Genomic DNA, 27,453 nt, shown 5'->3' with positions numbered 1-27,453 from the left:
GTCCATAAATGTGATTCCAAATCATGATTGTGCCCATTACACCTTTCCAATTAGTCTTGATCATTTTTAATTAACTCTTCTTTTTTGTGACTTTTCATTATTGATTTTATAATGTAATTAATCATTAGTTAATTCTAGGTTTAGTGTTCAAAAATTCAATAAAGGCTTCAATAAAGATATTTCATAACTCTGAAAATTATCTTCAGATTTATTTTTCAATAAATGCCATATTTTGGATTAGTTTAGTTTTATATGACCAACTTTATAAGCTTTTTTTTATAGTTACTCTTATCTCCCTCTGTTTCATTGACTGTAAGATATTGACTTTCTGTTTGAGACAGGTTTGATTTAGGCATTTTTTAAGAGGAAATAGGAGATATTGAAAGATCAAAGTTGTATTGAAGGATTACATTTCCTAAGGATGCAGTAAGTCTCTACCTAGGTTATTAGTTAAAGGCTGCCTTGTCAAGAGGTTTGCTGCCAGTGCAGAAAATAGTAAAAGTAACTGCAACAAGCATTTAATGGGGATGGGAAGGAACACAAAATATAGGCCAGATGGTAAAATATTTATAGCAGAATTTCTAGAAGTGTAAAGATGTTCTGAGAGCATTATACAACAGGCAGAAAAACAACAGGTGTTGCATTTTTCAGGTCTGAATTCACTCAGTAGAAAGGAAAATAAAAAAAACCCAAACCTGCCTATTGAAAGTGTGAAGAAATTTGTATTTGTATATGCAAAATGCAGTAGAGGCATGCATTGCTGTGTACTATTAGTTACGGTGATAGACCTGATATAAATAGGTGACTTCTTCCCATGTGGAAGTTCTGATATTTGGATGGTAGCTTTTGCTTTAAATTGAAACAAAAGGTATGTATTGAACATTCTTCTAAGATGGAGTTCTGAATACTTTCAATAAGCAGTGCTGACATTGAAGTTTATAATTTTGTGTTTCAGCTTGTCTGTCTACAGTGACGTATTTGCTACTGACACTAAGATATGAAACGTATGAGTTATCATGGATTATTGTATAAGTTTTAATGCTTGGTCCTTACACTGTCAGTTTCCTCATGATGGCACCCTAAATGTTTTCTGTGGTTTCCTTCTCTCATGGTTCATGATCATAGCTCAGCAATAATGCACATCAGTATAAGGGTATTTAGTGCATCCCAGTCTCTAGATAAGTGTCTTCTCGTGGCTGTGGATACCAGCAGGAGAGAAAGAGACAGAGGAGACTCACAACTGCAGCTGTTAAGAGGCAAAACAGCAGCCCAGGCAAATGTCAGCTGAACAGCAACCTTGAAAAAATGTTTCAGATCAAAAAATTGGAAATTAATTTTTGTTTCCACAAGAACTAAATAAAGAGCTTAATTTCACCTCTTCAAAAAAGAACCCCAAACCCTTCTTATTCCAAAAAGACCTTCTTTTTCATTCTTTTGGACTCTGCTGGTTTTATGTCATTTACAAAACCAGTTCTTCCTTAGGATGATTGTTTGGTCAGAGAGCTGCTAAAAGTCTTGCAGCATACATTCTGTCCTCAGAATCATAAGCACCAATTTCAGCGTTCTAATCAAGGTAATGTTATAAATACTGAAAGTCTTTAGTTGCATAATTTATGAACGGTTTTGTTGAAAATGTGCATTTATCTATAAAGTACTCCTAGTATATAAAGAAGTTAAATTTCGTATTTTTTCAAGAGACTTATATTTATTTTCTGAGATGCTGGTCTCTTGTCCCTTTCCATCCTGAGTAAAATCTAAGGTGGTAATAGTTAACTTCAATACCAATTTGAGCACCTAGTATAATATTTTTGCTGTTTTAATGGTCTTTTAGTATTTGAGAAAGAATGACTTTGTTCCTGTTTTGGAACCCTAGTCCTCTATTTCAACACTTAGGCCCCCAGAAAGGTGGATTGGACACCCAAGTTATATGAGGTTTGAATTCTTGGAAATTGCCTGCTGAATATACTGGAAAACCTTCTGGGAATAGGAAACACAGGATTTCTCTGTCATATCCTAGGCATCTAGGCAGAGATACTAAATTTTCATTCACTGATAACAGGCAGAAAGTCTGCTCTTAGAAAACCAAGGGAATTGAGTCCTCTCAATTTTCACCAGGCTAAAGAATTCACAGAATTCTTATAAAAATCCAGAATTGTCATGCTCAGTCCCCCTATTCATCCACTGGGGCACTCCATAATAAGGCCTATCCCAATTCAAGTAATCACACTTAGTTTCCAGAGTGTTTTCTAATACATTGCCTTAGTAGAGTCTGCAGCAGGGACAATAGCTTGATGGTTTGTCTTTTACAGTTTTAGGAGAGGCTGATTCAGATGGATTAGTTTTGCTTGTTCCTCACCTTGTCATTGTTCCTCTCATGGCTCTCTATTTGGACAGCTGTTACCTAGGTATCTGTACAGTGCAGAATGCTCCAGATTTAGTATTCTAATACTAAAGCACAAAAATTCTTAAAAGTAATGTGTTTTAAATCCACCCATTCCATTATCTTAGTTCAAATTTCCACTGTATTCTGAAGAATTAGCATTTTTCTGCTACTTTTCTTGGCTTCTCTTCAGCTGTCATGAATATCAAAACAAAAATACAACTACAGCCTAACATTATCTGCTAAGGAACTGATCCTTAATTGGCTCCCTCAGTTCTCATCATCTTGCAGCATGATTTCATTTTGTTCAGAGTTTATCAGCCAGGATATGTCTTTCAAGACCTTATATCTAAATGATAACTGCTTGGTAAAATTTGGAAATTTGCAAGTACTACTAAAAAAATATGTTTTGTTTCTCTTAATATGCAAATTTGAAGCTCTTAGCAGCTGTTTTATCATGTCACTCTTAATCACTGTCTCAATGAGATTGCACTGATGAAGTTATGGCTGATACGGAGTGGTAGTGCTTTGTAAAGATGCACCATCTGAACAAGGGACCACACAGAATGTGAGATCAAAGTTTTGGACATGGATAGGTAATAGGAGTTGTCCACTGAAATAAGATCTCATTTCTAAGGAAATTAAATCAGAAGCTGAAGCAATTTTTGTGCTTAAAGAGATTGTGTACTCTTGTCACTTACAGAAAGCTGTGTTCATGCATTGGTACAGTTTCCCCTCCAGGCTCTTCACCATCTTCTCAGCCCTCCTTGGGACACTCTAATAACTTAACATCTGTCGTAAATTGTGATGCCCAAAACTGAACATCACCGTTTTTTCGTAGTGAAATGTTTATTTTCCTCCAAAATACAGTGGGTTTTAACACTAAATCTGCAAACTGTGCTATTTCAAATGTAAGTAATTTTGATTGCGAGTGAGCAAGACTTATGTCAAGTTTTGGAAAAACATTGTGCCTTTTGCACAAAAAACAGTTGCACAAAAAAACTGGAAAAATGGTGTTTAAAAAGCAGCATTGGAAAATGGAAGATATTGCTACCTGCATTTCTTTTGGTTTTCCTTGTGAGCTTTTGAAGCTTATTCCCAGTGAGGTTTAGGTGCTCCGTTAAACTGAGGCATCCGCAAATTATGGGCTTTTCAATAAATATCAGGCTTAACTGTTGTGAAATGTAATCTGTTTCAACAGAATTCAGCTGCTTTTCACTAAACTCTTGAAATTTTAAGCATGATTTGTGAGAATGGCTGTTATGTTGAAATTGTGAAATACTACCTTGTAAGCAGAAGTTTGAGCAGCACTCCTTATCATACCACTAACCAGGTGTTTAGCTCTTTGATTATAAAATATTTATTGCAGGAGATAATGACTCATAAAAAGATTTTTGTAAATGTTGAATAAAAGAAGAAGAACCCAGGTCATTGTCTCTACAGACATTGTGTCTCTGAGAAATTACCATATTTTAAAGAAAATTATCTTCTTTCCTAACCTAGGTTTAAATGTAAAAAACCTAGATTTAGTATTTTGTATTTTTTCTATGGATGAAAGATAGTATTTATATACTTAGTAAATTACAAAAAGCTGTACTATATATTTTATAAGATTTAAAATTGTAGTTGATATACTTTATTTAAACGAATAAAATAATCATCATTCATTGATTTTTCTCTTTAAGCTACAAAATACATTTTCACAATACAGAAAGAAATCTGAAAAGATGCAATAATAAAATATTAATAAATTTTATGCATTCAATCTGTCAAAATTAAAAGTGTAGATTGCTCTGTTTCTAATAGCTTGTTTTTCACTGTATCTCCTTTATCATGGACAGAGCTGTCTGCAAAAGAGAAAGCAGAGTAAAATGGATAGTCTTGTCTGACAAAAGCTCAAGCAGAAAAGGTTAATTTTAGTATAAGGGGTAGAAAATGATGTTATTATCATTCACATGTGAACATGAGTCCTTATGTTATTCTGTCAAAGACTGGTAATTTTAAATTCCATCCATTAATAAATGAGAAGGCTGCAGCACATGCTAATGCACCAATTTGTAGGTTCATCCTGTCAATCTGCTTTGCTTTTTCTAGACAACTTAGAATCAGAGAGAGGTTTGGGTTGGAAGGGACCTTAAAGACCATCTTGTTCCAACCCCCTGCATAGGCAGGGACGCCTTCCACTAGATCAGGTTGCTCAGAACCCCATCCAACCTGGCCTTGAACACTTCCAGGGATGGGGCATCCAATACCTTATCCACCCTCACAGGAAAGAATTTATTCCCTAATATCTAATCTAAATCTACCCTCAGTCTGAAGCCATTCCCCCTGGTCCTGTCACTACATGCCCTTGTAAATAGTCTCTTTCCATCTTTCTTGTAGGGCTCCCATCAGGTACTAGAAGGTTGCAGTTAGGTCATCCTGAAGCCTTCTCTTTTCCAGGCTGAAAAATCCCAACTCTCTCAGCCTTTCCTCATAGGAGGAATGCTCCAGCCCTCTGATCATCCTGGTGTCCCTCCTCTGGACTCTCCAACAGGCCTGTGTCCTTCCGCTGCAGGGGACCCCAGAGCTGAACACGTCTTGGTTTGAGACAAATTGGAGGAGTTCATCTGAAATGAACATTCTCTGATCGAAGGCAGATTTCAGCAGCCCCTACCCCTCCAGGTTCGGGAAAAAATTTCTTTGGAGGAAAGTAAAAAAACCCCTATTTATTAACAAGAAAAGTGTACGCAGGCAGGGAAGAAGAATGATGTTAGATAATAAAACCTCTCACTGTGGAGAAAACCTGGTAAATGCTGAGTCCCTTGTCGGTGTGGCTCTGCCCTCTCCAGAGCTGGGGTTCGGCATGGCCCCCACGGTGTAGGGCCTCCTGGGAATGATGTTCCAGACCGGAGCAGAACAGTCCCAAGAAAAGTTCTTGCCAAAGGAGGCAAGCAGCTCAGCTAGCAGGCTAGCTAAAAAGCAGTTTTAACTCTCGGTCTCTCTCCCGAGAAGAGGAGCCGAGAGCTGGCTAAAAGCAGGAAGGTGCTTCCTCTCTCTGCTGCAGGAACGCAGGGGAGTGTGTGTGTCCTTGAGCACAAACCCGCTCTGAAAAATTCGCCTGGCTTCTCTCCTCCCTCTCCTGAGAAACAGCTTAAAGACACAGGAAGGCACAGGATTCATGTCTGGCATAGGGCAGATGATAGGGAATACAGTAGCATGTAGTCACCCCAGGACATTGCAGCACTGCAGGTGGGGTCTCACCAGAGCAGAGCAGAGGGGCAGAATCCCCTCCCTGGCTCTGCTGCCCACGCTGCTTTGGATGCAGCCCAGGACACCTCTGGCTTTCTGGGCTGTCAATGCACACTGACAGCTCATGTCCAGCCTCTCATCCACCAGCACCCCCAAGTCCTTTTCAGCAGGGTTGCTCTCTATCTGCTCATCCCCAGCCTGTCTTGATACTGGGGGATGCCCCACACAGGTGCAGCAGCTTGTAGTTGGCCATGTTAAACCTCAAGAGATTCCAATGGCCCCAGTTCTCAAGCCTGCCCAGGTTCCTCTGGATGGCATCCCATCCTTCAGGTGTGTCAACAGCGCTGCTCACCTTGGTGTCATCAGCAAATTTGCTGAGGGTGCACTTGATCCCTTCATCTGTGTCATTAACAAAGATACTAATTAACACTGGTCCCAGTATGGACCCCTGGGGGACACTACTTATCAGTGATGTCCATTGGGACTCTGAGTCATTGATCACCACCCTCTGGATGTGACCATCCAACCAATTTTTTATCCATCTCACAATCTACCCATCAAATCTATCTCTCTCCAGTTTAGAGAGAAGTATGTTGTGAGAGACCATGTCAAAGGCTTTACAGAAATCCAGATAGATGGCCCATACATCCAGATCTGTAGGTCTTCCCTTGTCCACTGCTGTAGTCACTCCATCATAAAAGGCCACTAGATTGGTCAGGCAGATTGCCCTTGTTTACAGTAACTTGCTCTTCTGATCACTACTATATTGACAGAAATATTCTGTCTACTAATAATAAACAATCTATTCAAAATCCTTTATTGTTTTATTTATAAATCTGATGTCATAGTTAGAAGTGCATACATAAATTAGAGTAATAAGACAGCTTTGTAACTAAAAAGTAGGTGTGATTGTGGCTCTTTTTTTGACTTCTGGATGGTTTGCTGGGAGCTGGGTTGGTGTAACAGTTTGCAAAATGTTTCATCTCCTGTTTTGAGATTTTAATCGGTCAAAGTCAATGGCAAGATGCTGTAACTATTTCTCAAATATCATTTGCAGATATGTATTTAAAAAAAAATAGCCCATTTTTAAATAGAAACACATTTCCTTTCTACAAGCAAGCACCATCCCTAATTAGCAATCTTTTTGGCATTTCTTTGGGGGAAGGCAGAAATGTAGCTGCATATTGACCTATCTTTCTCTGAAGGAGATGTCATATTACCAAATTGGAAATTATAGCATAGTTTCATATTGTATTCCTTTGCAAATATATTAAAAAATATTTAAAATTGCAGAGTCTTTTAAGTTTGAAGGCTGACATCTCAAATTTAGTTTGTGAAGGAAAAGAGTCATACAAATAATTCTTGACTAAACCGTTCTTTATCTACTGTGTGTGCAGTTGTTTTACTCTTGAGATTTTACAGTCAAATAAAGCAATCAGTTCAGGATACAAGTGCACTCAACAGTTCTGTAAACAGACATAACTGCGTTTTAAAACTGAAGTCAACAGAAAGGCATTCAGATTTGGGGTTTTGTTTTGTTGTTTGATTTTTTCCTCAGTACAGTTATTTTTGGTGTGGTCTTTAAATGTTCAGCAAGGTACATAATTGAAGAAGAAAGAAACCAAACCTTGAGTCAAAGTAGAAGAGTTGTTAAGAGTGATGGGAAGCTTAGATCCTTATTTTTAAGGTGTGTAAGTGATGCTTAAAGGCAGGAAGGATAAATACCCTCCCGCTCTATAATGTTTCCCAGTGTGTTCAACTGAGTGCTATAAATAGCAACTAAATTAAAATGTGTGCTCCTACATGGAGGAGAATGTGCAAAAGCATATTGATGTATTTGTATTGGTAATTCCACACAGTCATTCTGAACTAAGAGAGTTATGATCCAGTGAGAAATCTGTTCTCTACATCTGAACTTGAGTTTCAAAATTCATGTCACGTTTGTACTGTTGCACAGTGTTGTATGTGCTTTTCCTTATACATACAGTGTGTTTTCCTATAGGTTCTCTATCATTAACATTTTCACTATTATTTCTAACATTTCATTATCCCATGCAATAAATTAAGCAAGTGAAAATACCTATATATCAGTCCAAATTCAGTAAATAATTTAGAACTAAACCAAATATTGTTCATTCTTCAGATACGTAGATTATGAAGCTATGAAAAGGATTTATTTTGTCATGTGTATTCATGTATTATATTATCACACTGAGAAAGTACAAAGTAATGATTTGAATACATCAACAGAAGAATCTATCAAATAAAAAAAACCCAGTAAGATATTACTAGAATAATAAAACTGAAACCAATATGTATATCCAAACATACCATGGAAATGCAAAATTCCTAATGACCTTACTAAAGGTGAAATAGAGTTGTTATTTCTTCTACACTTTTGAGGCCGCATCTGAAACCCTTGTCCAGTTTTTGGCTGTGAAGTTGAAAAACATTACCCAGATGGTCCAGAGAGGTTTGTGGAGATATATGGTTTGTAGAGATTTCATTGGAGATACTCAGAGCTAGAGTAGACAATGCTCTGAGCAACCTAAATTGATATTGAATTTGGCACGACTCTGAATTGCAATTGGATTGGATGCCAAAATGTTTAATTTTATGAATAATTTTTTTCTATAATGGAAGTAATTTAAAAACTAAAGTCATTATCTGAAAAAAATAAAAACTAACTAAAAAATATAACAAAAAAATAGTGTGCTATTTAACAAAAGTGTTTAACAAAAATTCGCTTTCAGGTTTAATAAAAGGTTTTATGAACTTCAGAGAGCTGATATGCTGCACTTGAGGTACCTTTATGCTAACTGGCTTGGCTTTACAGTGTAGGAGCAAACAGCAATACATAGCAGCTTACTGCACCAATTAAAAAAAACCTTAATTATAGTCTGTGTCTACACAAAATTCTCCTTTGCTGAACAAACTATTTGATAGTCTGAGCATTAATCCCATATTGGAGTGTTCTGTTTAATGGAATGTAAGCAGCTTTAGCATGAGCCAGCATGGTGTGCCAAGATGCCATGTCACAGACATGGCCATGACATCGTGTAGTTCCTTGGTTTACATGGGGTTGCATCAGCCACTGTTGCCATTCTGTGATCTCTTTTTTTCACATTGAAAAAAACAGATTTCCTTCTTTACCTTTTAATTGTGGTATCTTTTGGGTATTTTGGGATATGGACCCCCCACAGAGTTAAACAATTTCTGATTAGACTGCTTTAGTATGTTTAACATTCCCTACTTATCTGAGAGTTAGGTTAAGCCTTAATAGTTACTAATATGGTAGGGTTCTGTGACACAGGCATGGGTGACAGATTTTCTTTGTTTTGTCAGCCTTAAAAGAGGATGTTAACAAGAAATAAATGACTAGTAAACAAGGGGAAAAAAATGGAGAGAGACTGCTGACTGCTGTTCAAGGGGTCATTGTTTCAGAAGAGGAACAAGGACTGTGAGGGAGATGCTTAGTGGAAAATCTGTATCTTATGGAGTGTTACCAAGGAAAACGAGCCATAGCAAAGTAAGCAGTTCTCTGTTGGCTCTCTTTATTGTAACACAGCCTTCAGGCTGGTACTGTAAAACAAATTACTGCACTGCATCCCGTCATTACTAGTGGCTAATATATTGAGTATTCTTTATCCCTGTTTAGTCACACCAGCACCATCACAGTATAGATTTCAACATCCCTGGGGCAGGGCAGGGCAGGGCAGGGCAGGGCAGGGCAGGGGAGGGGAGGGGAGGGGAGGGGAGGGGAGGGGAGGGGAGGGGAGGGGAGGAGAGGAGAGGAGAGGAGAGGAGAGGAGAGGAGAGGAGAGGAGAGGAGAGGAGAGGAGAGGAGAGGAGAGGAGAGGAGAGGAGAGGAGAGGAGAGGAGAGGAGAGGAGAGGAGAGGAGAGGAGAGGAGAGGAGAGGAGAGGAGAGGAGAGGAGAGGAGAGGAGAGGAGAGGAGAGGAGAGGAGAGGAGAGGAGAAGGGGAAAAATGTTAAACCAAACATAAACTCTGAATTAAATTACTGTGTTATTTACCATTTGAAAGATAGTATGAGACAACACCTTATCATATACCTGAAACACTGCGGTATTCACATGGTCATTTAATAAAGGATAACTACCTCAAGAATAATGACTCAAGGATTTCACATACAAAAAACTTACCACAAGGGAACGAATTGTTGTATACCAGTTGTTCCTCAGAACTTCGGCATAATCCCCTCTGGGCTCAATGCCTGGAAAAATCCCTCTGTTTCATTTCTTTGAGCTGTAATACTGTCACTCCTGCTGGCATTTACCACTGAATACCTGCACTTAAGAGTGCACCTGTAGAACACTGTGAGGAAAAGAGCACTGTAGAATAACTGCTTGTTTGACCTTTGCTCAGTCTAAACCCCAGTTAGCTGAGTACTTACTCCCCTAGCAGTGCTACTCACCATCGTTTGCTCTCAGACTTAGCCAAATTTCTGCACTTTTTTGCCCAGTAAAGTGGAAACCTTCTAAAACTAGTAGAAAAACAGAATTACACCACATGGTTCCTGGCTATGCATATTCATATAACACTGAATACAATTCCATCTAGGCACAAAAATGAAATCACTTCTGTAGTGATTTATATGATTTTCTTTTTCAGTGTAAGTTCTCTTTGGGGACCACAGCAGTAGAAGATTATACATTTGGAATGAATTAAAACTGGTGAAGGAAGAGTATTTGGTTCATTTTAGAGGAGTTCTGTGATTCTAAAGCTGTATAAAAATGTGAAAATCTGGCAGCCTCCTTATTCCTTCCACTGTTCAACGAGGTTCTCAGTTTGCTGTGGGATTATAGATGATAAGGAAGACTTCTCTCTGAAAATGGAGTAGATGTTTCTTGGATGTTAAGCTACATGAAAAAATATTATTTGAACCACCCGAGACCACACTTAGAGACTTGTTTTTGTAAGGGGAAAAGAAAATAAAATATTTTTATTATAGTAAACAGAACCGCACATTAATGGAACTTTTGAAATATCCTGCAAGGAATTGCTTTCCAAGCAGTTTGAGTATTGCTGATAAGTTTTGATATTATATTTATAATCATAATTTCCTAAATTGATCTATCACAGACAGTTGAATTTCTAATGTAATTCTAATAAGAAAGATTCAGGAAATATTGAAATAATGAAATTTTGAAAGAAAGAGTTGCAAAAAAGAGTGAATGATAGATTTTTTTTTTTTTTTTTAAATTTTGGAGTAAAAATATTTTCTAGGTTAGGATATTTGGACTTGTAGACCACATTGTTCATATAATGGTTATATAAGAGTTGGTGATGGAAGAAAGCCCTTGAGACTGAAATGCTGCATGGCCATCCAAGATGAATAACAAGTTGAACAACTTTTCATCACTTTGACAAATGCAGTCAATATATGTTTCTGTCAGAGTTGGGATGAGGGGAGGGCTGTTATCTTTTACAGGATTTCTCCCTCTCAAGAAACATCACTTCAGTCTTTCTACAACTAATCTTAAACTTCCTTCCCATCAACACCTGATCTCTTCCAGCCTTAGGCCAGTGGGACTACCAGTGACAAATGGTCTCTTGATAGAGGGGTGTTGTCTTTTGAGACTGAAGCCTTTCCCTTATAGGCTGTCATATGGTGTTATAGGACTAAAATAAGCATAAGGACATTTTTTACAACTGTGCTGAAAAATACATTTGATTGTATCTAAAATTATTTATTAAATGGATGTAAATGAGCTACATATTCAGCTTTATATAGAGCAGTACAAGCCAATACAATTTTGGTTTTGTGATCAAATGAAAGTTTTCGTTATTGAGTACATCCTAGCTCTACTTAATTATATGAGTTCAGAATTAATGTCACCCATACTGGTCTTTTAATTGGGTGGAATATAAACATCTGTGTTCCTGACAGTGTTTCTCTTTAGCAGTTACATTAAAAGTTTATTTGATGACAGCAATAGAATGATTGTATTAATTACAAGTTGAAATGATGTCTACTTTTATTACACAAAGCAGTTTACTAAGCCTCTCTTAACCAGAATGCAGAGTTACTGCTGTATGATAAAAGAAATTGTTATATGTAGTCATTTAAAGACTCACGCAGACAAGAGTCATTAACCGTGTACATTTACCTAATGGAAATGGAAAGCAAGAATCTCCAAACTGATTCATAATCATTTGGGTTGAGGGCTCATAATCAGGGACATGGCAGATTAAAAAAAAAAACTGATTAAAGGCTTGAACATGGTGGAAACATTATGAAGATGTGTGTGACACACTGCCAAAATAAAATAAAACTCCATGAGTGATATAATTTTGTCACTTCCAAAATGGTTCTATGGAATTATTCATCATTTAGCAGTCCAAACAATACACTAAAGTACTTTTTAAACAAGATATAGGTGCTTGGCAGGTGCATTGTGTGATGAGAGTGTAACTCCCAAGATTTTTCATTCAGTGACTATGGCAATTTTATAATTTCCTGGGAGCTGGTATTTTGAAAGGAATGGGACTTGTCTTTCTCTATTTAGTGATAGCATGTAGAATCTTATTCTCTGAATAGTTTCTAGCTTAGTATTAATAGAATCACAAAATGGTTTCAATTGGAAGGTACCTTAAATATCATCTGGTTCCAAACCCCCTGCCATGGGCAGGGACACCTTCCACTAGACCAGGTTGCTCAGAACCCCATCCAACCTGGCCTTGAAGACTTAATCTTTCTGTGAAGAGCTTACTTATAGTGTGGGTTATACAGTGACTGCAGGTTCATACTACAGTGCCATAGTCAGGACTGGGGCTATATCATATAAAGAAACTGTACCAAAGAGATACATTGTAAGTTTCAGAAGAGGATTTTGAGCGTGGACTGTTGTGTAACTACCCAGGTATCTAAATAACTTGTTTGATGATAGCAAATTCTTTAGTCTGAGATTGTTAATGTTTTGAGGATCAAACTCAGACTGCATTTCTTGGGATGCATGGTTGATAAAGATTGCAAGGTGCAATGTGTGTCTCTTTTCTCACATTGGCACATAAGGTGTTGCATTGATGGGAAATTCCGAGCTTGCTGCTCCTAACAGGCTTCATAGCTGCCTGTCAGAAAGAGTGGAAGAGGTTTGAGGCATGTGCTCTGTAAGGATAATTGAGGACAGTTACTCCCCCCACCTTTATTAGACTCATTTATTACCACATATAACAGGGGCCAATTTTTGTCTTATAATAAATTCTGTGAATTCACGTCTCAAACTAGTATACTAAAAATGACAGCATCAACATAGTAGTAGGAGATATTTAAAAAAGCCTGTTGGCAAGTACTTCTAAAAACTATAACTGCAGATTGAAAATCAAGTGTTTCTTCAGTATAATTTGCCCTTTATACAAAAGAATGGTCTAAAGCCTACCTAAATGCAGTTATTTTCCTGAACTTATTAAAGCAAAGACAGTAATGGCAGCCCTTTTGATGGAAAATATAAACTCCCCTGTAAGTAAAGGTGAAAGGGTTTCAACACTGATAAAATTGTTGAAATGATAATTTTCACTGTACAATGATGAATTTTCACTGTGCAAAGTAAGCTGCACTGAAAAAAGAATGAAACAAGAGTTTATTTAGAATGGATGAGTCATGTTACACATAAACTGTTGCTTTTCTTTATATTTTAAAAAGGTGTTCATTTCCTTTTCATCAGTTTGAAATAATTGAAATTAATATTAAGCTTTGAGGTTACAGTATGTTTACAGAAACATTTTTCATTAATCATAATAATTGACATACCCACATTAACTCAAAATGTTGAAAAATCAAGTAATAATTTCAGGATTTTTTGTTTTCCCATGTTTTTCTTTCTTTCTTTTTTCTTTGTTTTTTGAAAATATTCTGTCTTTTAGAATTGGGTAGAAAAAGCAGAGAAACAGAAACTGTTGTCGGACACCCTTGACCTTTCGGAGCTGTTTCATCCAGACACTTTTCTCAATGCCTTACGCCAGGAGACTGCAAGGTGAGGGGAAAATAATGTGGCTATTTGTGCTCATGTGCCAGTGTTCCTTATGTGTGAGGATGGTTATTTCATTTTCAGGACACAGATCCAAAAAGTTTTGTCAATTGCTGTCATCAGTCATCTTACTTTTATTTCTTGCCTTGAAGTAAAATAGCTGTTACTTGTTTAAATGCTGATTGTTACGTTTTTTTCAGTTAGAGATGTATTTTTCTTCAAAGTAAGACTTAATATGATATGGTACACATTGAAAATACATGGGGTTTGGTTTTGTGTTTGATATCCTGTTGTTACATGTCCATAAGATTTACTGTATATGTGTTTCCATTGCAGAGTAATGAGCTGTTCAGTGGACAGCCTTAAATTTACAGCTTCATGGAAAGGGCGAATACAGGAAGGCAAACTCCAAGTTAAGGTATTTTACTAGAATATTTTACTAGGATTTTATGAGGATGTTTTATCAGTTCAGTCCAAATCATCTGTCCATAAACTTTCTGGAAAACTGAGCTGTAAATACATTAGAGTACCTGAGATAAAAGGGCTGGTTAATGGTATACAGCTACAAAAACGGCAGTGCAAATATTCCACAGAAATTAGAAAAGGAAAGCAGTTATCCTTTTTTCTTCTTCCTCATCACTGTTCTCATTTAAAAATTAAGCTTATTCTTGCTCCATTCTCTTCAACCACCTCTTAGATGAAAATTGAAGCTGCAATTTCATTAGTTAAAATCTCACTCTTGTCCATAAAGACAAGTGGCTTGTAGCAAGAGGAAATACACATGTAAATCTGTAAGTCTAAGGCCATGTGTTAGCATTTCTTTAGTCACTGAAAGGAGACTACTAAGGAAGTAAACCAAAGTAAACTATAAGATGACTAGTTTTTGATATGATAAAGACACAACAATTTTTTAATGACCAGTTAAGCCTATAGCCAGCAGCCATAAAGTCACTACTGATTGCTTAGACAGCAAAATAGAGATGAATCCTCAAATGGTTTAATTTAGCTGCTTAACATTCCAGATAAAACTACCTCTTTGGTCAGTACAGGTCTCTGTGCACCTTTTTTATACTTAATTTTGTAGGGAATTGAGAAAATAAATTTTCTGTGCTGTGTCTTCCTACAGGTATGTCGATCCCAAAATAATCCTGCAATAACTGTAATCATCCAATCTGACCTTAATACAGTACAGTCTTTTGAATGTTGTTGAATTAATTCCTGCTGGAACTAGAAAATGTAATTTTGAGGAGTTTTCAGTCTTGATAGTTAATTAAGAGTAATGGTTGCCTGCTTCGTTTCATGAGAAGCATGAGAAGTGTGAGAAGATAGGGGTGTAGAACTTTGAGATTAAAAAACCAAGGGACTTTTAGGGCTAGGAATAAACCTGGTGTAGGACCAACCTTGGAGCCTGCAAGTCACATGGTCTAATGTTTCAGATTCAGACAAGACTTCTAAGTCCATAACAGTAAGCAAAACTCACATCTCAGGCCAGTCATTCCAGTAGGCTGGCTGTCAGCTGCAGATTACAGAAGCTTAAAGTTCTCCAAAACCATCTTAACATTTTTGAAAAATGTCTGAAGTCAATGTCAAGTATCTCAATGCCCTGAATAACATTATCTCAGTATATTCATCTATTAAAAAATACCACAATATTTTACAGTTGCTAGGTTGAAATAGCTGCTTATCAAATAAAGAATGAGAGGAAAGAGTTTTGTAACAGTACTCCAGTTTTTATTAAACTTCTAACTGAGGTTTAAAATGTTTTAATGTGTGAGAATTTATGTGGTAAACTTTTGGCAATACTAGTTAAAGTACACTGTTAACAGTCTATATCATATGTAAGCAAAAAGGTTAATGTATATAATCTAATGCTTTACAAGAATGTGTCATGTTCTACAAGGGATTGAAAATCAAAAGAGAATTTTGTTTAAGAGCAAATTCTCTGCCCCAGGAATGATACAAGCAGTTAGGTGAGTGGTTATTTTTAGCAAAACATAAGAATCTTGTCATGTTTCTTCACTTGATTTGAATATTATCTTCTCCTCTGTAAGAGAAATATTCATTGATTCTCTGTTAGTAAGTATTCACTAGTATTTTCACTGCTTCTTTTAATCTTTGATGAACAGAAGCACTTTGGAACCCTTTGCAATGCTGAATATTTAGATTTCCCTACCATGAGTCCTTCCTCATGCTCGTGGAGAGCTGAGGAGAAACTTTCCCATTAGTAAAGCTAAATACCACATGGACTGTAACTAGGGCATAAAAATGTCATCAATTCAGAAAAATCATTCTCTAAAATGTGTCTTGTTTGATAAGGATCCTCTGGCTTGCACATTAAGTTTGGTTTGCCTGAGCCATATGAATTTTAATATTGGTAAACATTATATATCTGCAGTTTCAAAAATTCAGGCTAACCTTGTAGAATGAGAAGCTATTCGGAGTGGGAACTCAAAAAAAAAAAATTCAATCAGCAGAATAGCTAAGTCCTTAAACATATACTGTGATGAGATAGCTGGGACCTTGTTCTACCCCACCTAAATCAGAAATTTGGAGTTTAGCAAACTCCCCTACAGGAACCAGAGCAGGTATAGGCTATTCTGAGGTTTGTCAGTCTCAATTGATGCTAATGGTGTTATTTCACTTTATGTAACTAACTCCACTGAGAGACTTGATTCCGTACTCACAGAGTTGGGGGACTCTGTTTCAGGGTCTGGGAGAGTTGTGCTCGAGTCCCTGAATCAGCAAATATTTAAAAGCCTAATAGAATGTCTCTGTTAAAGGATTGGCACAAATAGGAATGCAGATGAATTTAAACCTGATAGTCACACATACTTTGTGTAACTTTCTTAGTAACACTGTCAGGTTTTGAAGACATGTTCTTCAAGATTTTTTCTTACCTTTAATAGGTTTTGATGGCTTAGAATTTTTTCTGTGATAAGGAAAAGAAGAAGGAGATCTCTTTATGATCTGTGTGATGAAAATGCTTTCTTGGTGTTCCTGTGATTTTAAAAAATGGCATCAAGCTTCAGCAATTGTAGATATTTGATCTTTCTATGCCTAAAAATACAAATAATTTAGCCAGTGATCATCTGTAAGTTGGAAGCATGCAGTGCTAATACTGTCAGTGAAACTACAAAGTAGGCAGAGGAACACTCAGGGCAAGAACACACCTAAGTCTGTATGAATTATCAAATCAGATGTTAAATTATCAGTGTCAATTCAGGTGATGGTTTAGATGTATGATGTGGAGCGGATCTCTTCTAGTAGGAGGTGATGAATATTTGATTTAGAATCAATCTGGATAAAATTACACATTCTTTAATAGCACTCTGAATTGCTTTAACAAAAGGTACTGAAAATGTATGGCTATTGCACTATAATCACAGATTGATATGCAAATACATCTCTTGTGTTTGCTTTGTGCACTGATTGTGCTGTTGTACAAAAGCAGGTAGTCATTCCTTTTGGCCTTCCATTTTCTGTATTGTAGAAAAGAGTGAAAGAAAGGAAGAAACATGGCAAGAGACTTATTGGGTAGTAAGTAATATGACCTTGGTTAGAACTTAATATAAATAGTGAAAAATAAAAAATTATTGAAAGTCTCAAATTCACAATATGAGTATTGATATCAAAACTATACTCTTAGCAACTGAGAGATATATTATTATAAGGCATCCTGAGAGGTTTTTTTTACAGTATACCTCCATCCTGAAATATCAATAAATTAGTGATGGAGGCCTGCAGAGGTAATGAAGTGAAAATATGACTTCCTGAATTCCACTGCAGTTTGCATTGTTTCATGGGAAATTTTGGCATTAATTAGTAAGGGAAAATCTGTTGCAGAGAATTTGAAATTTGGAAACAGACATACTTTGGACCATGGTATCAGCACACTTTCTACAAAGGTATTTTAAAGAAACATAGTCTGGAATGTGTAAAAATAACTTTTTTGAACCTAAACTAGTACCAATAGCTGTGAACTGCCAAATTCTTTCTAAAAATTAAAAATTATGGTCAACTCCTGCCATTACTCTCTGCTGAGTTTCACAGATATTATGATTATATTACAGATGCTGTGAAATTCATGTTTTTCATAGTACTTGTATTTTCTGAATTTATTATAGAAATGAAAACATGGCTATGGGAGTACTCAGACAAATGGTGTCTTGAAAGACCATTGTTCTGGTATTGTTGAGTTTTTTCTTAATATCTTTTAATATTGAATCAAAGCAAAAATTTGGTCTTAATCTTCAAAGGAGTTTCTACCATTGGTTGAAGTTTTCCAGGAGATCAAATGGTATTATTTTACATAACTATAATGTCAAAAGGACTGCTGATATCAAAAGAAGAAACGTGCAGTAAAAAGTTTTTTCAATAGGTGACCCACTTCTACAGAAATTTCTTTCAGAGATGTTCAGGATGGCCAGACCTTTGAACACCCTAGCAATAAACTTTAAAACCTCTTCTTCAGACCACTCTTTCTGCAATAACTTTGCCAAACTTGTTTATTAAAATAAACTCCCTAAAAATACTCCCTGCAGAAAGCGAGAAGGACAGAAAAAATAACATAGGAGATGAATCTTCCTAATATTTGTGTGATAGGGGTAAGGAAGACCTTTGAAAGCTTTCAATCAGAGTTGTAGTGAGATAAAGTATAATCTAGGACTTGTTCATATTATAAAGTGAGGCCTTAAGTATGAGGCTTTAACAACAGAGAGCAGTAGGAAGGAGTCTGTGTTAAAGATTCCGTATATTCATTAGTAAGACTTTCTTCATTTTATGCCATTTAGGATACTTTTATTCGTAATCTTTGTTGTTTCAAGACAGAAGTGGCACTGGAATGCTATCGTTATAGGCTATCATTAAAGATTACTGACACCCAAACTTTTCTGCATAAAGCCAGCTTTTTCCAAAATCTCTCTGCATAAAGAGTTTTTGAGTTTGAAAAGAAGTGGTGCAAAATATCAAAGGTTAACACTGTACCTTAAAAGGAACATACCTGAAGAGATCACAGACTTGGCAGCAGAAGTGAGAATAGTGTCGCACTTCAATAGCAAATCGCAGACCTTAAGCTTTTGACAAGAGGTTGAAGGACAAAAAGAGTTTTTGCAGTTCCAGATAAAAACTTGAAAAATATCATTCATTTCACTGAGGACTTGTTATAATAATTTGTGAAAGTTAGAGAAAAAGTCTACTCTGAACTTTCCATTTGGGGTTGTTTTGGTTCACGTTATCCACAGTTTTGGTGGTTTCACTCTAAGTCCTATTCTGTATGAAGCACAGATTGCTCCAAAGAATGTTGTCACTTCTCTGGTCACTGTCTGTCTGAAAACAGACAGAAACACAGCTTTGTTCTATGTCCTTTTTAAATGCCATGTTTTATAACAATTTTTTTTCATGTTAGAGTATGTACATCTGCATCTTGCACATTGTAAGGAAGAGTCCCCAGCTAAGTGTTAAAAGAGAAATATGAGTTTAAAGAAGCAAATTCTTGAAGAGTAATGCCTGTCTACAATAAAAAGAATAGTTAGATATTAAAAATGCAAAATTTAATCTTAGCTTGTTTACAGTTACTACACTATTAATTAAAAACCCCTAACACTTGGGAGGAAAGCACTGCTTTTCAAGCATGACAGTAACCTCCATTGTGTTACTGTTTAATTCCATTTTTTCGTGTCAAATAAATAATTTCAGCATACTAAAATTACCTAAGAAAATTATATGCATTATATCTTCTATGATATTGATCTTCATTGTAACATCATACTTTAGCCCCTTTTTGCAATCTGGTGGATGTTTTAAAATTTCTTGCAAGGGAAAATATATTAGAAAATGACATTCTTCTCCATTTTGGTTATGTGGTCACTCATTCAGTTTCCAGCAGCACTGTATTTCCTAATTCCAGCACTGCTTTATGAACCTTGCATTTGGTGAAAGCCGTCCTCAGCCATGATAAATTTAATTCAGTGCTTTAGTATGATAGTATAACAGAAAGATGATTTTCAGATTGTAGCTTCTGTTAGAGAGCTGCAGCTGGAGAGTTAGCCTTTCAAAAAGCTGCATGAAAGTTAATTATTAAGTTTTACTGCAGTTAAAACTGAAGTTCTCACTTCAGCAGGCCAAAATAACAAGTAGTAGTAGTAGTAGTAGTAGTAGTAGTAGTAGTATAACTAGTTGTCATAGGTTAGCAAGCATAGTCCCAGAAGGGATATCCTTGCTAAGGGGTGCTTACAGCTTCCTCTGGGACCTGATAGAACCTATCAGCTGGCCAGTTTGAATATGGACAATTCTTTAAGCCACTTAAAGTTGTGGCCGCCTCTGTGATCCACACTTAAGAATAGACAAACTCCCCCCCCAAGCTCTCTCTCGTTTCCGGCGCTGGCACAGGTGGCTGCAGGCCCCGTGCGGGGGCCAGCGGGCCCGGCCAGGCCCTGCTTGGGCCAGGCCACGCCGGGCCACGGCCAGCCTGGAGCCATGGGCCTGTTCCAGCCGTGGAACCCCCCCCCACTGCCTTGCCGTGGGCAGCCGGAGCAGCTCGGCTCTCCCCCATCTCCACTGCAATAAGAAAAATTCAACATTCCAGCTGCAAAGCTGCAAGGCCGAGGTGAGATTAACCCTTTTAGTGCTGTGAAGAGCTGAAAACCTGAGGGAAGAGAGAGAGGAGATGCTTAAAGCTGAAAGTCTGTTGTGAAGCTATGATATATCAGAGTATCCCGTTGTAATTTCATGAAGATATGGGGGGTGGAGTGTTCAACTCATAAGCAAAAGCACCTGCGCTGAGATAGGCAGATGCTGACACAGCTGTAGTTTCATGAGAAGTTTGGACAGGGAGAGATGAACCAGATGAGGGCTTTTGCTCCAAACGGGAAAGGAGAAACCTCAGTTCCTAGAGATGCTCCCAGAGACAGTCCTAACGATGAAGATGAGGAAGACCCTTTGCTCCCAGGGAAGGAGGAAGGGCCTCTGTTTTTTGTTTCTGAACGGCTCAACCTTAAAATTGTACCCCAAACAACTTCAAGAGTGGACCCCCAAAAGCAGTTGCGGGAAAAGCTGCAAGTCGGGGGAAGGGACTCACATGTGAGCAGAGAGACTCCTCTTCCTAAGTGGACTGAACAATATTTGGAAGTGGGCGACTGTCTTGGTGTGATACTGTTTTCATAGCACGAGCAAGAAGAGACTTCTCTTTCTAAATGGACTGAACAAGGTTATTATGGAAGTGGTAAACAGACTGAACATCTTAAGGGTTGTCTTTACATTGTCAGTGGGGGAAGGGAGGAAGGTGGGGGGAAGAGGAGAGTTCTGAAGGTATGGTATACTTTTTTTTTCCCTTTTCCTTCTTTTAGGTCTGTTAATAAACTTCTTTATATTCTTTCAAGTTTGGTGCCTGCTTTGCATTTCTCCTAATTCTTATCTCACAGAAGATAAACAGTAATGAGTATTTTAGACCAAACCACTACACTAAATTGGTGTTTCCGCCCGGTTACAAAACCCAACCCACTACACTAGTGTTATTTGTAATGCAGAAAATAATATGATCAACAAATACTGGAGGTATTTTTAAGAAATCCAGAATAGGTATAATTGTCACTAACTTATGGAAGACTTCAGAGAAGAAAAGAGAGAACATGTAATTCAAAGGCTGAAATGACTTCATTAAAAGAAAACACTTGAAACATGTTGCATATAAAGCATTGCATACTTACTTAAAGAAGCAGCTGTGATTCTTCTTTAATTTTTTGCGAAACAACAGTTTGTCTAAGAAATCCTGGGTTTGCTAAATAAAATTTTCTCTCATATTATTTCAGTATATTTTGTTTGCCTTTGCTGAAGCTGTGTAACTGCACATTCCATTCTTTGAAAGCTGTGCTCAGATTTCCAAGGAGGAAATCATGCTTATTGCAGTGATTATTCTTCTCTTCTTCTAGACATTATAATGATTGTGAACTTGGCTGTTGCTATCATAATTCCATTGATCTAATGCCAGGCAACTGCAGTTTCATAATTGATGACATTTACAGGTATTTTTCTCCAACATATCAAAGAATGTGAATCCAAATCAGAGGAAGTTCACACTGAAGTGTGGTCCAGATCTTGCTTTTAAATCATGTTTCCTATTCTCACAAAGGACATAACAATAATTACTTTCCTGTTATTTAAAAATTTGGTCACAGTAACAAGGTTCATCATTTATTAAAGCACAGTGTAATCATTATTGGCATATTAAGTCTATTATTTATGTTTGAATATTTTGTATTTCCATGGCAGATCAGTGGCTTACAACTGGAAGGTTGTCATTTCGATGGAAATCGACTTTCAGAAAATCTGCATGATTCTCCCAGTGTGTCATCGGTTCTCCCTTGTTACATGGCCTGGATTCCACAGGTACTAAATTATTAAAAGCCCTAAACTTTCAAGACCCATAATTTGATTTTTTCTGTGTACTAGCTTTTCATTATGATGTTGCTGACCTGTTTTCCTTCCATTTCAAAATAAAAATCCCAGTCTTTACTAGGAAAAACAGTTACTTTATTTAAGACAGAAATTGTTATAATTTTGTTAATATTCTTTTGCTTATATTGCTTAGATGAAGGCAAGGGTTTTATTTCAGTCATACATTTTTTTATTTGTCTTTTAAAAACATCAGCATATTTCCAAACCTGTATCTAGTAAATGTATACATGTGTTTAAGAGTTCTTTCCTAGAATATATTTTCTTTGCATTTTAAATATTAAAGTAAATACAACGGCAATAAAAAAATAGAGAATATGATGTGAGCTGTAAGCAAAGAAAGCCTTTCCCCTAGTTAAACTAATTTAAAAAATGCCAGTGCTTGCAGATTTTCAGATGAGAGCAAAGTAATCCAAAGAGTAAAAACTGTTACTGCTTCTGCCCTCCAATTATCCTAGCAGTCACTGATAAATAACTCAAGAAGTCACGTAGAATATATTCAAGGATGTGTCTTTTAACTAAAAAATTGCTTATTTTAGAATTCATCCCACCTACATTTAGGAAGCCCATGCCATCAGAAGGTAGCTGGGATAAATCTGTCTAGGCATGACTCTAGAGACAACCTAGACTGCTAACTCGGGGAGAGACAAGTGAGGAGAATCCCATGTACACCCATGCACGTGGACATAAAAAACCACAACAAAAAACAAGTGGAAATGTAGAAAGTGAGAAATAGGACCAGGCACAGCTTTCTCCCTGCATCTTTATCACAATAAATAAAATTAGCAGTGTATATATATATATATATATATATATGGAGAAAAATGTCAACTTTTATCCTGTCCTGTAGAAATTAACTCACCAGGCAGATAAATTCATTAACTGTAGGAGATTATTATTTGGCAAGCCACATAACTCAGCAGAGTTATCACTAAAGAAAGCCATGTTTAGTTAGAAAACTGTTAGAGAGAAAATTTCACTGGACCAAAAAAAGTTGAAATTTCAGTTAGAATTGAGTTTATTAATTATGATAAATTATGGCAATGATGACCTTTGTTGTATATTGTGATAGATATTGTGCAAGGAGCTCCATTGCTAACACACTGCTGTATGCCAATTTTTTTTTTCTCTCATTGTTATTTCCAGCAGTGGAAATATAGCATTCTATTACAGTACAGCATTAGAAGTGTAAAGGTCAACAGATTTAGACGTTGAACACAGAAGTAAATGCTAGACACCATCTGCACCATTGCTCCCAGCTTGGTTAGGAAAGAAAATAGTGAAAATTTTAAAAAAAGGACAGAAAATGAAAACATCACAAAACCTCTTACAAAGCTGACCAGTGAAAGATTTTCCAGTTCTTCAGTATTTACAGGGTTTGGTTTTTTCAGATAAATAAACAGATTTCTAATTTACTTGAGAGGTGGTGCATGGGATAAATACAGAATTGCCAGACATTCAAATATATTGGCTCAGTGGTGGATGGTGGAGGATAGCAATATATGTGATTTTCCATGGTAACACCAAGAGGAAACACATTGAAAATGAGAATTGTAAGTAGTCTTCCCATTGTTTTGAAAAATATTCATCTTGTGTTAGAAATAGAACAAATTTTTTAGTACTTTTCTGAATAAGACTGTATTTTTTAAACTCCAAAGGTAGGATCCAGAAGTAATATGTGAAATCAGCAGAGATCTTTATCTATAAAATTAAAAAATTAGATTCTTCAATTATCCATGAATTCAACTTTCTCAAATGTACTTATATTTGAAATGAGTAGCAACTGACATCTTTGTGTTGGAAAAAAATACAATTCTCATAAAACACAGGCCATAACTTGTCAACTGCCCAGATTTTAAAAACAAAGTCTCTCTAAGGAGAGTTTTTCTGAATTGGTCTACCCTTGAGTTCTTTTGCTGTGAGCATCACTGTAAAAATTGACTATAATCAAATACTGTGCTCAGAAACCAAAGCAAAATGGGATATCATGCATCTCCCTTAATTTCATTACCTCTCCTTAGGAGAAGAGTGCATAAAATTGAACATATTTTCTTAGGATTCTTAGGTTTTGAATTTTTTTTCATTTCTTCATAAATACATCTTTTGAAATCTAGTGAGCAAAAATCTATTTATAATGTAATGCTTTGAAGTAATTTTCAACCAAACTTAAAGTAGCCTACAGGATTTCCCCTCAAAATGCTGCAGTGCTCAAAACAATATTTTGAGCTGCTAACATGATGCTTATTCTCATTAAACTGTGAAGGTCCTTGCCAGTTTTAATCCACTGATAGATCCCATGCTGTGAAGCGCGTCACTAAAGGGGAAGGAACTGTGTGTGATGCAGTCTGACAAAGAATTTTTGAATTGTACTTAAGCCAAGGACATAAGGATTTGTGATTCAAAAAGACTTCCACAGAATGGCTTCAACCCACCAATAATGTAATTCCTTAAAACATCAGTGGGATTGAGAAAGGCACAAGAATATTTTGTCCCTACAAAGTGTAAAAAAAGGTCTTTAAAGGCAAACTGGCCAGCTCCTGGCTCCCAGCTTTGGAAAAACTTAAATTCTCTGATTAACATTTTACTCTCAGACTGGCTAGTATTTTGTCTTCTTCAGTAGTGTTAGCCAAGGGATAAATGGGGTAAGTACAATCCTTCTGAGACAGCTGAGTTCCTGATTATTAAGTTACTCTATACAAATATTGCTGCACATCGATCTTCTGCAAGGATTTAAACACTGATGTCCAAAAGACTGAGAAGTTGATTTTCAAAAGGGACAAATAAAATTCTTCAGTAAGGGTTTTACACTTGACATGCAAGGCAAAGTGCTGGAGACAGTTATTGTTTGCATGTTTCCTTTTTCCCGTTTTTAGTCATTTTCTAATACTGGAGCATCACTAAGCCACATTTGATGTGATCTGAGTTAAAATGACACTCATTTTTATTTTAAATTCTTTTCTGACAAGTGTGCTGCTTTGTTATTTGGTTTGTGAAAATCTTCTGACATTTTCCTGTTGACAGGAAGGGACATTTTGAGTGTGATGCTTAATATATATCAGTTGAATCAAACCCTGAATTATTTGCAGTAACTAAATATATTATGGGTTGAAATTAAATGCTGTAGGAAGTCTAGACTGAGTCTTTGAGGTCTGTTCTGGGGTCACACATACAGACAATGCCCCATGCAAAGCCCTAAAAGCAAACTGCAACCAAGGCAGTTTGTGTACAGACAGCAGAGAGGAGCAGTTCCATAAAGTACCCTGGAATGTGTGGGGTAAGATTTTTTGGATTGTAGTTCCTGCAGTATGATGCTTGCAGGTATCTCGGATCACACCAGGGGCTGTGCCCCAGGAGGAGGGCAAGGGTTTGCAGCAGGGATGGAGGGGGCAGTAGGGTCTGCCAAGGGCACAGCCACCACAGGACTCCAGCCTGCCAGGACAGCTGCTCACTGCACTTCAGCACAGGGGCTCCTGAGCAGCTTTCTCCCTGCAGGAAACTGTTCAGCACTTCCCTTGCCCCGGTTTGCAGACACTTTTGGCATGTAATTTTTGGGAGGGTTTTAGCTGAAGGAAGGTTTTTATACCTAGTTCATAGGATCACCCTGTTATGTACTTCCTGGTGTTTGAGTTACGGAGTGAGCAATTTTTCTGAAATCTCTGCTTCCTTGGTAATCCTTCTCCTTAGTGGCCTGAATGCAGACTTTCTTGCCCAAGACTGCAGTGTCCAAACTGTATCTTAGCTTTAGATACCATGCCAGTGGAGATTATTGCTTTCTCATGTTTTGTTGCCTTTTTAGGTGATAACTAAGTGCTTGTTTGTTGACAGGATGCATGTGGCCCATATTCTCCAGAAGAATGTATATCTTTACCAGTCTACACTAGCATGGAGAGAGACCGTGTGGTGACAAATATTGATGTACCTTGTGGAGGAAACCAGGACCAGTGGATTCAATGTGGTGCTGCTTTGTTTTTAAAAAATCAGTAATCTGAAACTGTGCTAACTCATGAAGTTAAGAGACATTTAAACATGTAATTTCTTACTTACTAAAAGAGAACTTTAGATTAATTGCTTTTATATTTTTAAAGCAATGGTTTATTAATTCCTGTTTATTTTTTTAAGATATATTCAATTCTACTTGATAGAACTTCAGTGTATCTTTGTGGCATACTGTAAAAATTAACATGGCACTATTCAGCAGACTGCTAATTTGGGACATTTCTTTAGATTGTAATGTGTTGTATTTCTTCTTGAACTTGCTGAAATCTCTTCTGGTTTGCCCAGAAATACTGAATATAAATTGAAAGTCAGCATTTTTTCCTTTGATTGTTTTTTTTCATTATTCTTTTGGAACTGTTATTCATATTCCTCTGATATTTAATAAAATAAAACTATAAAACTTACCTTTTGTAACTGAACTTTAATTTTTTACTTGAGGATAAGAGTCAGGATAAATGTTTCAGTCTCTTTTAATGATGTTTCACTTGTAATTATATTTCTTTGTATAAGTAGTAAATAATAGGACTTCCACTAACTTCATGCGGAGTTACAAATTCATGTGGTGTTACAAAGTTAGACTACTATCATGGTGATTATCTAAAAGTTACTGAAAAAAAAATAATGAAACTGTACTAAATTCACGTAAAAATGTGCACATAAAGGCCCACAATAGCCAAACACTTCCTTAGACAAAAAAAAAGAGATCTCCATCCAGTTGTTAAATGAATAACAGAGGGGTATAATAGTGCTTTTGGTGACGTGAGGAACACCTGGAATCTTGTTCTTAGTGCAGGATACCCAAGTTTGATTTCACTGTTTCATGATGTATCATGGGATGCTGTCACAGCATTGGAGTGCAATTGGACAAAATCCCAAAATCCAGCAGGAAGCAGCATTACTGATGTCTCAACGTAACAGTTGAAAGTGTCTAATTTTTAACTGGAACTACACACCTCGTGAAGATATTTTTAAAAGCCAAAGGCAAAATAGCACTTTCTTGGATTGTTTGGGAAACAAAATAGATGGTTTGGCTCTGAGATACCTGATAGATTTTATCTTCATTTTCAAGTAGTATTTAAATTAAGACTATATTTCACTTTCCTGATATTTTTCATTGATGGTTTGAGGGAGAGAGAAAGAAAGCAGAGAAAAGACTGGCCTTTTCTCCAGGTCAACTTCCTGAAGAAAGTGTTTTTCTTTTCTCATCTTTTGTCTCTGTGGAAAGTTTTCCATTTTAGTTGTTCTTCTAATTAAAAGCTGTCCTAAAATAATTTGATACATTGAACGTACATTTTTAAAATTGAATACTATCTAAAAGCAGAATATACTTACTTAATATTTTTCAGATAATTGCCTCATCTTCCTGTATATATTTCACTCTGATTCACTGAAGAGTAAAAAGGTAGCAAA

At 36.6% G+C, this 27,453-nt stretch overlaps 1 protein-coding gene across 1 annotated transcript in view; it reads left to right on the top strand.

The window, feature by feature from the left end:
- The window catches only part of DYNC2H1 (dynein cytoplasmic 2 heavy chain 1), a 156,919-nt gene extending 130,472 nt beyond the window's left edge, over positions 1-26,447 (top strand). Inside the window, exons 86-89 of the mRNA XM_069014810.1 lie at positions 13,496-13,605; positions 13,936-14,017; positions 21,865-21,981; positions 25,873-26,447. Of these exons, the coding sequence (XP_068870911.1) occupies positions 13,496-13,605; positions 13,936-14,017; positions 21,865-21,981; positions 25,873-26,031 (468 nt within the window). The 3' untranslated portion in view covers positions 26,032-26,447. The remainder of the gene's footprint in view (positions 1-13,495; positions 13,606-13,935; positions 14,018-21,864; positions 21,982-25,872) is intronic.
- Positions 26,448-27,453: the final 1,006 nt, after the last annotated feature.

This window comes from Aphelocoma coerulescens, chromosome 1, assembly GCF_041296385.1.
Source record: "Aphelocoma coerulescens isolate FSJ_1873_10779 chromosome 1, UR_Acoe_1.0, whole genome shotgun sequence".
Lineage (NCBI taxonomy): Eukaryota > Metazoa > Chordata > Aves > Passeriformes > Corvidae > Aphelocoma > Aphelocoma coerulescens.
The sequence above is the reverse complement of the archived record's forward strand: the minus strand, read 5'-3'. Positions and strand labels throughout refer to the sequence as shown.